Source organism: Telopea speciosissima, chromosome 10, assembly GCF_018873765.1.
Source record: "Telopea speciosissima isolate NSW1024214 ecotype Mountain lineage chromosome 10, Tspe_v1, whole genome shotgun sequence".
NCBI classification, from domain to species: domain Eukaryota; kingdom Viridiplantae; phylum Streptophyta; class Magnoliopsida; order Proteales; family Proteaceae; genus Telopea; species Telopea speciosissima.
The window spans coordinates 48,742,405-48,756,491 of NC_057925.1; the positions used below are offsets into that span (position 1 = coordinate 48,742,405).

General features: G+C 40.5%; 2 protein-coding genes across 2 annotated transcripts; both read left to right on the forward strand.

The window, feature by feature from the left end:
• Positions 1 to 542: 542 nt before the first annotated feature.
• LOC122644049 (probable L-type lectin-domain containing receptor kinase S.7) lies at positions 543 to 3,490 on the forward strand. Its single transcript, XM_043837650.1, has 2 exons — positions 543 to 2,758; positions 3,199 to 3,490. The coding sequence occupies exon 1, from the start codon at positions 694 to 696 to the stop codon at positions 2,755 to 2,757; it is 2,064 nt and encodes a 687-aa protein (XP_043693585.1). The 5' UTR covers positions 543 to 693; the 3' UTR covers position 2,758; positions 3,199 to 3,490.
• Positions 3,491 to 10,419: 6,929 nt separating this feature from the next.
• LOC122644050 lies at positions 10,420 to 11,010 on the forward strand. The gene has a single exon (XM_043837651.1). It carries the CDS (start codon positions 10,421 to 10,423, stop codon positions 10,997 to 10,999), a length of 579 nt encoding a protein of 192 aa, XP_043693586.1. The 5' UTR covers position 10,420; the 3' UTR covers positions 11,000 to 11,010.
• The last annotated feature ends 3,077 nt before the right edge of the window (positions 11,011 to 14,087 follow it).

Here is a 14,087-nt window from a genome sequence, read left to right on the forward strand (position 1 = left end):
CCTATGGTTAATGGGATCCCATTCACCACCGGGCAGGAGAAGGGGGAGAGGGTATCAAGAGGGTATTTGGGGAACATTCTAAAACCCTATATGAGTTTGTAAACCCTAGGATAACCGATGAACCGTCTTCTGTAGGTGGGGGAAAAATAGTCCAAAACACTATTATTTTTTTAGAAGAATCATACCCATACAGTCATAGCGGGAGCCTCATTTACCCTTTGTCCGTACTGTTACACCAAATCCAAACCCATTTCAGACCCACAAATCACTGACCGTCCAAGGTAACAGCTGTCAATAAGATACAAAATCTAGGACTAACAGAAGCTTCGGCGACCCACCGCTTCATAAACCACACGTGGGTGCACATGGGACTTGAGTTTTTGTGGGCCCGTATTATTGTTTTAATACAAGCATCACAAAATTCTGTGTCCTTCTTTCTTACTAACCGTTACAAACCCTACTTTTCAAAGGACCCCAAGCGCCCATTCCGACCGTTTAAAACCCATTTCCTAAGACCAAAGATTCCTACCACGATTCCCACTACTTTTAACCGTATTCACTTCCTCCGTCGTCTTCTTCCCTCTTTCAAATCCATCCTTACTTCCAATTCACAAACTTCTGTAACCTGCGCCAAGAACCCTGCAACTTCGTCTCACAGCATTCGAACTTCCCTTCCATTCTTGAGCTATCTTTATGGCTAGAAAGGCAAGGCTCACCATGAGTTCAACAACGCCAGGTAAAATTATTCTTTTTTTGTCCTTATTCGTCTTCTTTTACAAATTTTCGACCGTTCCGATAGCCGTTGCCGAGAATGTTAGGTTCGACTTCTCTTCTTTCGGTATTAGGAATCTCACTCTCCTCGGCGACTCTTACCTCAGAGATGGTGTTGTAGGCCTTACCCGAGAGCTTAGTGTCCCTACTTCCAGCTCCGGAAGTGTTATCTGCAATTTACCGATTTCCTTCTTTGATCCTGAGACCAATAGCTCAGCTTCTTTTTCTACCAGATTCTCTTTCGCGATTACCAACGTCAGTCCGAGCTCATATGGTGATGGGTTGGCGTTCTTCCTGTCCCCTGATAATCAGACTCTTGGAAGCCCAGGTGGGTTTCTAGGTCTTGTTAATTCTTCTCAGATGACCAAGAATAGTTTTGTTGCTGTGGAATTCGACACTCGTTTGGATCCCCAATTCAATGATCCAAGCAACAACCACATTGGGTTGGATATTAACAGCCTAAATTCAATCAAGGTGGAAGACCCCACTTTGAGTGGTATTGATCTTAAGAGTGGTAATTGGATCACGGCATGGATTGATTACAAAGACGATCAGAAGAAGTTGAATGTCTGGATGAATTATTCAAGTTCCAAACCAGAGAAACCAATGCTTTCGGTGGACATTGACCTCTCTAAATATCTCGCGGAAACCATGTACGCGGGGTTCTCGGCATCTACTGAGGGTAGCACAGAGGTTCATCTGATCAAGGAGTGGACCTTCCAGACTTTTGGATTCCAACCTGTGAAACCACATTCTCCGCCTCAGAATGAGTCTGATAACTCGAAGACTTATGGCATTCCAATAATTCCTATCTCTAATTCCACCAACAAAACCCAAAAAAATCTTGGTTTGGGCCTTGGAATTCCTGGTACAGCTTTATTTTTTGTAGTTGGCATGGTGTTTGGCTGGATAACTGTTAGGAAATGGAACATCATTGGGACAGATGCTAGCTTCAAACAAGAGCTTTTGAAAGGCCCGAGAGAATTCGGTTACAGAGAGATAAAAGCTGCGACAAAAGGGTTTTGTCCCAGCCGAGTCCTTGGCCATGGAGCATTTGGAACCGTTTACAAAGCTTGTTTTCTCGGTTCAGGAACTATTTCTGCAGTTAAAAGATCAAAACATTCTCACGAATGTCTAACCGAATTCCGTGCTGAACTCTCCATAATAGCTAGTTTGAGGCACAGGAATCTAGTTCAGCTTCAGGGTTGGTGTGCTGAGAAGGGTGAGTTATTGCTAGTCTATGAATTCATGCCTAATGGGAGCCTTGATAGCATCCTGTATCAAGAACCTGACGAGGGTGTCTCACTAAATTGGTCCCAAAGATACAACATTGCATTGGGGATTGGATCTGTTCTGGCTTACTTACACCAGGAATGTGAGCAGCAAGTCATCCACAGAGATATAAAGACCAGTAATATATTGCTGGATGGAAACTTCAATCCAAGGCTTGGAGATTTTGGCCTTGCAAGGCTCATGGAGCATGACAAGAGCCCTGTTTCAAGTCTAACAGCTGGGACAATGGGATATCTTGCTCCTGAGTATCTTCAATATGGAAAAGCAACTGAAAAGACAGATGTTTTCAGTTTCGGTGTGGTTATACTTGAAGTGGCCTGTGGGAGGAGGCCTATAGAGAAAGATGTAAATAACCATAAGGTGGTTAATTTGGTGGATTGGGTTTGGGGTTTGCACTCCAAAGATAACCTTAATGAAGCAGCAGACAAGAGGTTGAATGGGGAATTTAAGGAGGAGGAAATGAGGAAGTTGTTGCTTGTGGGTCTGAGTTGTGCAAACCCAGATTGCAAGGATAGACCTTCAATGAGAAGAGTCTTCCAGATCCTTAATGGTGAGGCAGAGCTTCCACTTGTTCCAAAGATGAAACCAAGTATTACTTTCTCAAGCAGCTTGCTATTGAGCCTCGAAGATATCATTTCTGAGTCTGAAGAGAGCAAGGCACCTAGCCGTTTGAATGAGATCATAATCAACTGAGGTAAGCTCCACTGATTTCTTATTTAAACAAAGTGATGCTGGATTTTAGTAGCTCTTATTATAGTTATAGTTTTGAATCTCTTTTGTTTGATAATTAATGACTTGTCTCCTGAGCTAAATTAATCTAATTGCATGTTACAGATAGCCCAGTTATTCTACTTATTGAACTAACTTCCATTTAGAAATTTGCAGTTAATCCTGAATATGATAAGTTGCCTCCGCACATGTACACTGAAACTCTGCTTCCATCTTAGTTAAAGCTTCTATTGTTCACAACAGTGATCTGGCAACTGGAACCTTTTAGTCTAAGACCAGAATTAACCCCACAATACTCCATGATAATGAAGAGCCTTAGCTTAAAGATTACATGGTATATTTCTGCTATTGGAACCAAAGAAAGTTCTGCAAATGATTTGGACTCTGTGTTTCTCCTTTGTACAGACTCAGACGAGGTTCATCCAGAAGAAAGTTGGGAGTTGTTAAAAGCAACAATATCTCGCAGTCTTTATTGTCTTCTAATGAAACCACAACTGAAATTCTAAGCCACAGCAGCAAGGATCGGAATAAACTGGAACTGAGAGGATAGGTGTGCTTGTCTTTTTCTGTTTCTTTTACTCTTATTTTTCTCTTGCTATTTTTTCATTCTTTATTTATATTTGTAAAAGACAAGTATGTGGCCTTTTCTGTTATCATAGTCAAAAGTGCCTCTTGGGATGATTCGTTCTCCTTGCTTCTATACTTGAGCATGTTTCTACAATAAGAAAGACAACTTGCAAATACAGAAAAGTAAGTGCTGTTTGAGTCTACATGTTTGACAGCAAATCTTGCAGTTCTTGGATTTTTGTGGAAACTTATTTGCTGCACTCTTTACTTAAATCATCAATGATTGACTTCACTACCAGTGTAAGACTATACAGACTTCACTTTGTGACCTTGTTCAAGCAAAACCAATTCCATACATGATAAGAAATTAGGAACTGTAGCTGTTCATGGAAACAAAATCAATTCATACTGTTCAATCAGTTACCCATTCTTTCCAATTGAACCATGGAATATTCTATGTGATCTGGTCAGTCTCAATACTCTCTAGTTAATGCATCCTGAAGAAAAAAAAACATCTACTTTTGCATAGAACTGTAACAACAGTGACTTGATAATGCATTACTAGGACACTACCATGAATGAAGGATCAATGTTACCCAGGTACAGGAAGGATCTGACTAGTTTATGACTATTTGTACCCAAAAGTGTTCAATATACGGGCTAAGATCCTATTTTGAAGAGTGCAGGTAGCACATTTGGTAACGTTCATCAATGGAAATTGGTTATTAGTCCTCCAGTTAAGGGTACGTATCACAAGATTCAGGTCAAAAAGTTGACTGCAAAGTAATCTGATTTTTGGTTATTAACATGGTTTATTCAGCATGAGGTGCAGACTCTCCCAACCCTCAATTATACATTCTAAATGAAAAACCACTTCATAGTTGAGTTTAAAACAAAAGTTACAATGGCCTGCCACAAACCATATGCATGGGCCATGTAGTACATTTGGCCTAAATTTATCTGTCACAGGAATTACATTAAGAAGGGGATGAGACTGCATGCATGATGCTGAGAATTAGAATTGGAAAAGAAGATATATTTATGAGTGACTATAGTTACAAGAGGAATTCTATCCAAGCCAGCTGAAATCCTTGCAAGCCTTCTACAGAAAAAGAAACAAAAGCCAATCACGGTTTCTTTGGTTGGACACAAGTCAATTGGGCATGTTGGCCCTTTACATAAGATAGGTTGCAATTAATAGGCATGATAGTTGGGTCCTTCTACAAATTTGAATCACCGTGACAGAATAACTAGCGAAGGAACTTTTAAAAGATCCGAAGGAGATTGAAATGTGAACCGCCATCTGGTACCAAACAAGCAATCCTTATTTAATCTTTTTTAAGCTCTGAATTCAAAAGCTATTTGGAAATGAAGAGAAAGTACAAATGCCAATAATTGTTTCTGTCCTTTGAAGTCTAACCTTTCTCTAACACAAATGGATAAAATCTTAAATTAAGATTTAGACAACTCATTGTATATTGGATTGATGATCTCAAAAGGGTATATGCTTGCAGGACCCAAACACTTCTAAGCAAAATATGTTCATTGGAAAATAATTATAGCAGCATAAAATTGCCAATACTTTTTAGAAGGCTAAATTACACTGTAGCAATTTATGATAAAAGTGTTTCATTAACTTATCCATCTCTTCTGTTTGAGTGGCTTCATCCATCCAGTTCTCTGAAGGATAGGTCGCAGGATCCAATCCTGGAGAGCAAGTCTCAAGCTCCCACTAGGTTGATATCCTTGGTCACGGTCATATGATAAGGCCTGGCAATGTATGGTTTCTAGTGGGACCTTCAATTATTTATCCATTCAAATAATTACTTTGTGTTCTCCATGGGAGAGATCAGACATTCTGTGCCACTTTGGTAACTACCCCCATACAGTGGACATGATAAAGCTTCTCTGGGGTCTTGGTAAACAACCCAGTAGAGCATACAGGGTCTTTGATAAACAGACTAGCTAGAAAGACACTAAAAATGAAATAAACATGATGAAGTGCCTCAACATATTCTGCTGTGCTAACTGATTTGGGCTGCTTCAACTTACCTTCATTACATATTCTTCATGTTAGGTACTTTTAAAAACTTCTATGTTTCAGAACCTCAAACCACTTGGTTCTTCACCTATTTGGATAAGAAAAATATTGAAAAAGGCAGGATTAAAAAAATGGAAAAATGCTTACTGTCATAGTCAATTGATAAAATTTAGTGACAATTTCGCTCTTGATTAGCATGGAAGCTCAGGACATATGTTGCTTACTTGATTGAAGCCAATTTTCATTTATAGGACTGGCTTTGGCATATGTAAACAATGATTTATGTGCTGCAAGAGGGCAAGATCATCCTTCGATGGGTCTTGATCTGGGACATCTTCTGTATCAAAAACCAAACTGATAGGATTATTATAACAAGAATTATGCTTCTATGGGTTTTGCAGGTTGGTTGCTAGATGGTTAATATATGTGTCATAATAGACCACAACTACAATCATCTGATTATGTTGAGTTTAAAAAAAGAAAAAAGAAAAATGGACCATCAAAACAACAGTGTCCTCTGATCATGGAGCTATACAATTATAAAATGATTATAACCACACTTTGATCTAACATTGATGAATGATATTTAATGAACTTAAATCTTAACAGTTTGTAGTTGTAAGTGCCATGAATTCTCGTGTGAAAATTAGGAGTCACCACCTAGATTAGGGTCTGAGGCTTTTGAATTGAATTCCTAAAAATATAATCAAGACGAAATAATAGTTTTGTATCTGGTTATGAGGTGGGAAGAGATTAGGCATCTGTTTCCCCCATCCAAAAGGTGGTTCTTTAATATCTACATGTTTTGTTTCTTATCAGTATAGCCCCAAAACAAAATGAGACACAAAAATCAAACATATAGAACAGAACAGAAATGAGATAAAATTCTGATAAGATGAAGTTAAGAATAGCACAGATTATTTTTGGAGAAAAATGTGATCCTAAAAATATATATATAATGCATTAGTGTGTGGCATGAAAAGGGAAAACATAAACTGAACCCATCCTAATCTGTCTTACCCATCTTGATAGTGAGTTCCTTTGCTTGAGTGGCACAGGAAGAACCCATCAGGAAATGATCATGTGAAAGTATCCTTAAAGATATGTCAGTTAAAATAGAAAGCTATTGGTTGAATGGAGTCTTAACTGACTTCTGACAACAACACCAGCAACTCAGCCTTATCCCAACTAAATGGGGTCGGCCACATGGATCTTTATTGGCAAATCTCTCTATTCGAGGTCATACTTGACACAAGGCCTAAGCTTTGGATGTATTTGTTGGACAAGTGTGTGTCCATCAAACCCGGTTCGGTCCGGTTCAACCCGGTTCACCTTTGTATTGAACATTTATACATTTTTGTTTAATATTGTCACATGCGATATGAACTTTTTGAGCATTATGTGTCCGTAAGTTATACTTAAAATGGTAGTCGCGACTAGGGTTTGGGCTGGGCACCCTTATCATATGGTTGTCGCATTGGATATGCCTAGACATGTGATGTCAGGGTACGAATGCGAGTGCTCACATGTTTGATGTGTGCATTGGCAAAGAATCTACCTTGTCGATTCCCTCATGTATTCACGCGGATGTAGGAAAGGATAGACATGTGTCACCGACACCTGCACTGAGGGAACCCTGTCACGCAAAGTGTGATCGCATTCTTTGGTTCATCAATGACCGAGACTCAAGCGAGTCAAAGCTGGTGTTCTGGGAATGCGTGAACACTTTGTGAGTGAAGGAGTTATCCAACACGGTCACCACTGCCCGATTGGGGAACACCAAGATAGAGACTGTCTGTGCATGGTCGGATCAGAATCTAGATCCAGTGCGGTTTTGAAAATGGTTTTGCAAAAATCTATTTTACATAAAATGATACATTATTTATAATTATTTGAACAAAGAATTTTATCGAGTTTTGCGGGACCTGATCAGATGCACAGACGCTCGTATATGGACTTGTACTATGGATTGGGGTTTGGCAGTACAAGTGTACGTGCCCTAGATTCCATAATGATGGTGTTGATTAGTGGGGGGGTTGTATATGATAATAGTTATCATTTAGGGAGTTATTTGGAATTTATTAATTTAATTGGCTCTTTATTTAATTAATGGAATTGATGCTAATTGTAATTATCCATTAATAATTAAATAAAGTAGCTACTTAATACTTTCCCTATTAGATTCTGCTTCTTCCCCTTTTAGAAGGACTTTGAGTTTAAACAGAACTGTCAAACTGAGAGAGAGAGAGAGAGAGACAGACTCTCACTGGGATTAAAGTAATCCATCCAGGGTTTAATTAAAACCCTAGATCTATAAAAGGATCAGAAAATGCAGGAGGGGAGTAGTGCTCTACGTTTCAGCTTGGCCCCCTCTCTCCTGAGTTTTGGTCACTCTCTCCCTCTTGTGATCTCTCTTCTTCTTCTTCTATTTTTCTCTCTACTGCAATTGAGAGTTAGGGTTTGTGAAACCCTAGATCTGTGCTGGAGAATTTGAGAGCATCTGCGTTTGGCTTGAAGAACCTTGGTAGCACCATTGGAGGTTCAGATCTGTTTGCTAGGAGCGCTCACTGGAGGAAGAACCACTGTCTATTGGAGGAGTAACACTTGAGGCTCACCAGGTTAGCAGTTCTTTATTAATTCCTTCAGTTTATTGATTATTAATATTTATGGGATGCGAAAGAAACTCGAATCGATTTATTTTCGCTGCGCATTCGAGTATGGGATGGATCCCTCTTACCATGTGATGACTAGAGATGTATTTTTCTCTGTCCCTAATATGTTCTAAAATTGCATGGGACACATGAGGGAAGGAGAAACACTGATATGGATGCACCAGGGTTCCCATGGGCAACCATGGGAAACCCTAAAATTAAAATGGGGCATCCATGGGACACCATGGGTGTGCAAAACCCTAATTTTCAGTTAATTGGTTTCCCTAAGGAACCATGGTTTGATCCCTGGACCGTTGTTTGACCAACAGTCTTTCCTCAGCACTTCTCTCAGGGTCATTTTAGGTATGCTCCTGCCTCTTTTAGCTCTTTCAATCTGAATCACATCACTCCTCCATACTAGAGCATTTAAAGGCCTCCGATGAACATGGTCATGCCACCTCAACGATTTCTTACAGCTTATCATGTATTGGAACTATTCCCAAATCAGCTCTAATTTGATCATTCCTTACTTTATCCTTCCTAATTTAATGCAATCCTAATTGAAAAATTTTTTGAACCCTTGACCATGTGTAGCTAGCACAAATGCTTACTTGGCACTGAAAGGACTGTGGTATAAGTTTTTTTCCCCTCTGCTGCCATTGCAAAATATAAGGAAGATTATTATCCAATGCCTTATAGATCCTTCAAACACCTCATGATAAGTTGCGAAAAACTTGTCTGAAGTTTCATGGATAAATACATCAGAGGCTTTTGAATGCTCTAGTATGGAGAAGTATGGATACTTTATTTCAATACATTTGCACTCGGATCAAGATCGTCTACAGGGAGCAGGGAACGCCCATGGCAATGCCAGCTATTGGGCTATGCCACACACATTCCTAGGCATGCACCGAGATGTGTGCAACACAGCTCAACCGCTGGATGCCCCTTGGCAGCACCCTGGGCGCATGCCTCCCTGGAGACGAGCTAAATTCCTCTATCTATATGCTATTAGTGTGTTTATTGAATGAGGGACACGCTTGCTACATATTGAATATAGGGTTTTGGGGTCTTGTTAATGCTTCTCAACTAAGCAAGAACAGGTTTGTTTGTTGCTGTGAAATTCGACAACTGTTTGGAACCCCACTTCAAAGGATCCACTTGCCACTCTTAAGATCTTTTTTTTTGGTAGAAGCCACTCTTAAGATCAATACCACGTTGAAGGGGAAATATGTTTAATGAAGAGAGAGCAGGGATTCAGTAATCCGTATCGGATCCCATATCGATTTGGATCGGCATGTATCAGTCTGAATCGGATAGATTTAACCCCCTTTTTAAAAAAAAAAAAATTGGATTTGTTTAAATTTTTTATCCTTGCTCTGTATCGATTCACCAATACGGGATCAACTAGGAATCGGTATCGATCACCATCAATTCTGATACAAATCAGCTGATCCGACCAATCCAATATCAATTCTTCCATCGATACAGGATCAGCTGGGAATAGATATCAATCACTGTCAATTTTGATACAAATCAGCTGATCCGACCAATCCAATATCGATTCTTCCACCGATACAGGATCGGGTAGGAATCCGTATCGATAGCTGCTAATTTTGATACAAATCAGCTGATGTAGCAAAATCCATTATCGATTCCTCAAACAATGGGTGAGATAATATAGGGTCCGATGTGGGATGTTAGAGAGCGTTCGGAATCCAAATCTAGTTCCAGCAGTAGCAGCGAACACACACCCCTACGTGTACAATCCTCGGCGTTCATTGAAATGGTGGAATCCAAAGGGCCACCGTACTAAAGTAGATCCGCGCAATCAAAGTAGTATATAACATCATCCTATCACACCTCATATAACACCTCGTGCAGCAGTTTGGGGTGGAGATGTCGACACCTGTTGGATGTCCAAGCTCATTGACTTCATTTTTTCTAAGTTCATCGACGTCTTTTTTTTCTTTCTTTTGAGCTTGGTACCAATGGATGTCCGAACTGCCAGGTGTTGACATCTCCACCCCGAATTACCGCACCCTACACCTTTAAGAGAATTGGATAGGATTATTTCCTCGAGCCGCATTGCAGTGCACCGCCAGATGCCGATTTTAATCCACCCGACCCCCCCCCCCCCCCCCCCCCCCGGCGGGTGTTTGGGCAGGGTGAGGTCTTTAGCCCCCCTTCCGTTCGGCATCTGGGCTGCACTAGGTAAAGATCCTTTAATATCCGCGGATAATACCCTAATAAAATGAAGGGAATTACAAAGATTTCCCTCAACCCACGAGCAGAACATCCCTCATTCGAGCCCCAAACGGAGCAGGAGCAGGAGCACGACTAAGATTCTGTACTCTGCAGGGAAAGAATGAACCAAACCATGAGCACGAGTAGGAGAAAGGATACGAATTGGAGCTGGAAATCGGCACTAATCGGGGCGGCATCAGCGACAGCGGCGGCGGCGATCATACTGGGGAAGCCAAGGGATCCAACCTTCCATCTGGTCTCCATCACCCTCAACTCCTTCAAGCTCAACCTCCCCGTCGTCGACGCCGAGCTCATCCTCACCGTCCACGTCACCAACCCCAACCTCGTCCCCATCAACTACTCCTCCACTGTCATGTCAATCTTCTACGACGGCTCACTGCTGGGCTCCGCCCAGGTCCACGCCGGCTCCCAACCCGCCAAGTCCTGCCAGCTGCTCCGACTTCCTGCAAGGCTTGACGGCCTCGAGCTCGTCTCCCACCACGTCACCCGCTTCCTCTCAGACCTCGCCCGACGGGAAATGGTCATGGACGCCACCGTGGAAATCTCCGGAACTGTCAGGCTGCTCTGGTGGGCCCACGGGTTCAACGTTCATGTGGAGAGCCACGTCGTCGTTGATCCCGTCTTCCTTGACGTCATCGACCAAGAGAACAGGTCGCAGCTCGATCTTATTCTTGCCTGAGGGCAGAGCCAGTATGATCTGCAACAAACCTTCACATAACCGCCTTGGGATGCCTGAAATTGGATGCCCCAAGACGATTATGTGTCTAAGTGTGGTAGCCACGTCTAGCGCATGACCGGATAGCATTCTTTCTTTTTTTAATAAATTTACACTCTATATATTATTATTGTGGTTATTGGATGAGGGACATACTTGTTGTATATTGTTGTATATTGAATATAGAAGAAAGTTTTTCGCCATCCAAGGTAATGTGATATTATTTTTTTGGATGAATAGTAATGTGATATTATTATCGGACTCCTGGATTAGAAAAAAGTTTTTGCTAATATCCTTTCTTGATCTGATCTCAGAGTTAGAGGAGGTAGCTTAAGTGGTGCCCTCTTCACCATAGATGAGGAGACACTCAGGTCTCAGTCTTTAAATGTATGCCTATATTGTTACTCCCATTTTTTTTTTTGTAAAACATAAAGCATGTTAAAGACGTATTAAACACATGATTTTTGAAATGCCACTATTCGGTTCTTAGCGTTGTCAAAGCATTGTTTTATAATTCATTCTCTTTTCATGATTTAAATTTTAGAATTGAGATCATCATGGATAGGGATCCTAGGAACCACAATATGTTGAAGTTGAGTAGATGAGATGACAAATATATGTTAAATAAATACTGCGTTTAGAATTCAGATTTTTAAGATCATGGGTGAAAGATTAGACTATGTTTGGTATGATTTTTTGGAATTTAAAATGGACTTAAAATGCATTTCTAGAATACACACCAAATGTAGCAGAAGTTAGTTTAGTGCCTGTAGGCATCCTAATATTCATTTTCCTATCATACTATCTTTATTTTTAGGGTTGTTATTCATGTAACAAGGGTGGGTTACCTTGATGAAAAAACCAATATGCAATGAACAATGGGACATTTAAGAATCAATCAGATGGGGCAATTTAAACATTTCATTTTTTTTACTATTTTCTTGTGACTATAAAATTTAGGGCCGAGGTTTGTGAACCCTAGGATGGTGGGTGAGAGTTGGGTTCACGTACACGTACGTGAATGTACGAGAATGGCTCAGAGCCGTTCAGATGGAATCCACTTCATGTGGGTCCCACAGAGTGGATTCTATATGAACAGCTGTGAGCCATTCTCGTACGTTCACGTACATGAACGTGATCTTGGCTCGGTGAACCATCCTCTATGGGTGGAGGAGAACTTTTGACCTAATCTATTTGTAGTTAATAAGAAAATTGTTCCTTTGCATTCCTGTAGTATGAACCAACACCTCAGCTTATTTCTCCACCCGATTCTCTTGTCAATCCGTGTTCATATGGTGATGGGTAGGTTTCTTGATCTTGTTACTTCTTCCCAGCTGACCAAGAACAACTTTTTCCGTTTGGATACCCACTTGATGCGGCTTGAAACCATGATTAATTTGGCTGTTCTTTGATTTTTCGTTGGAGCCTTTTTATTTGTTTGTTCTTTTAGCCTAGGGTTAAAACAGTCTTTTTCATGGTTTATCTTCTTAGTTCCCCTCCACGATTTTAGAGGGATTAGTATTTTATTTTATTTGTTTACACTTATACTCCTATTTAGAGTATAAGTCTATTCTCGTGTTTTATAATTAGGATTCAGATTAGGAATCCCAACTCCTAATCTGATTAGGATTGCTTTAGATTGATTATTTGTAAGGCCTTTAGGCCCCCTTTATTATTATAAATGGTAGAATCGTGGGAGGCTCCCCACCTATTATGTTTGAAATTTTGTTTCTTCTTGCTGCTGCCGCCATGACTGCTGCTGCTTCTCTGTCTTGTGTGTCATATCAAGACCCCTTGTGAGTAATATCAAGGGCTAGGGCTGGAGTAATCCGGCGACTCCATGCATCTTGCAGATCGGGAGGTTCGTCTTCTTCTTCCTTCAAGTTCTTCAAGGTTGCTGCTGCTGAAATTCCATTAAACCTATTCTAATAGACTCCTAAAATTCTGCAGACCATTACCAATAAAACCTAACTCAATCCCATTCCTAACCCTAATTTTGCCCTAGTTACCTAAACTGCCCATTCGCCAACCTAAAACAGAATAGGATTTATTTCACCTAGGCTACATTACCATCAATGACATAGGTTTGGATATTGACAGCAATCAAAGCGTGGCAGACCCCACTTAACGTGGTATTGAGCTGAAGAGTGGCAATTCTGGATCACGGCATGGTTTGATTACAAAGACGATCAGAAGAAGTTGAACGTCTAGATGAATTATTCAAGTTCCAAACCAGAGAAACCAATGCTGTCTGTCTGCGGAATTCAGTTACAGAGAGATAAAAGCTGCCACAAAAAGGGTTTAGTTCTAGCCGAGTCCTTGGGCATGGAGCATTTGGAACCGTTTACAAAGCTTTTTTTAATTGGGTCAGAAACTATTTCTTCGATCAAGACATTTTCATGAAGATCTAACCTAATTCCATGCTGAACTCTCTGTAATAGCTTGTCTGAGGCACAAGAATCTAGTTCAGCAGCATTGATTATGATCAAGAATGATAATGATGAGGGTGTCTCACTAAATTGGTCCAAAAAATACAACATTTCAGCATTAAATAAGAAAGTAGTGAAGCTTACAGAATATGATCTCAATCAAAGGGCTAGGTGCCTTGCTCTCTTTAGATTCAGAAATGATCTTTTTGAGGTTCAATGGCAAGCTGCATGAGAAAAAATGACTTGGCTTCATCTTTGGATCAAGTGGAAGCTCTGCCTCACCATTAAGGATATGGAAGACTCTTCCATGGAAGGCCTCTCATTGCAATCTGGATTTTCACAACTAAAACCCACAAGTTAAAACTTCCTCATTTCCTTCTTTTTATACTCCCATTCAACCTCATTTCTTCTGCTTTATTAAGGTTATCTGGAGTGCAAACCCCAAACCCAATCCACCAAATTATCCATCTTGTGGTTATTTGCTTCTTCCTCTATAGGCCTCCCTTCCATAAGCCACTTCAAGTATAACTAACGAAATTCGCTTCTACACTTGTAGCATGAATGTTCCTGCTACAAGGCTGGCAACAAAGGAAATGGGATCTTAAAGTGTATTTTAGAAAATA

Excerpts from the sequence above, each read along its gene's own strand:
- LOC122644049 (XM_043837650.1), top strand. The coding sequence starts at position 694 with ATGGCTAGAAAGGCAAGGCTCACCATGAGTTCAACAACGCCAGGTAAA.
- LOC122644050 (XM_043837651.1), top strand. The coding sequence starts at position 10,421 with ATGAACCAAACCATGAGCACGAGTAGGAGAAAGGATACGAATTGGAGC.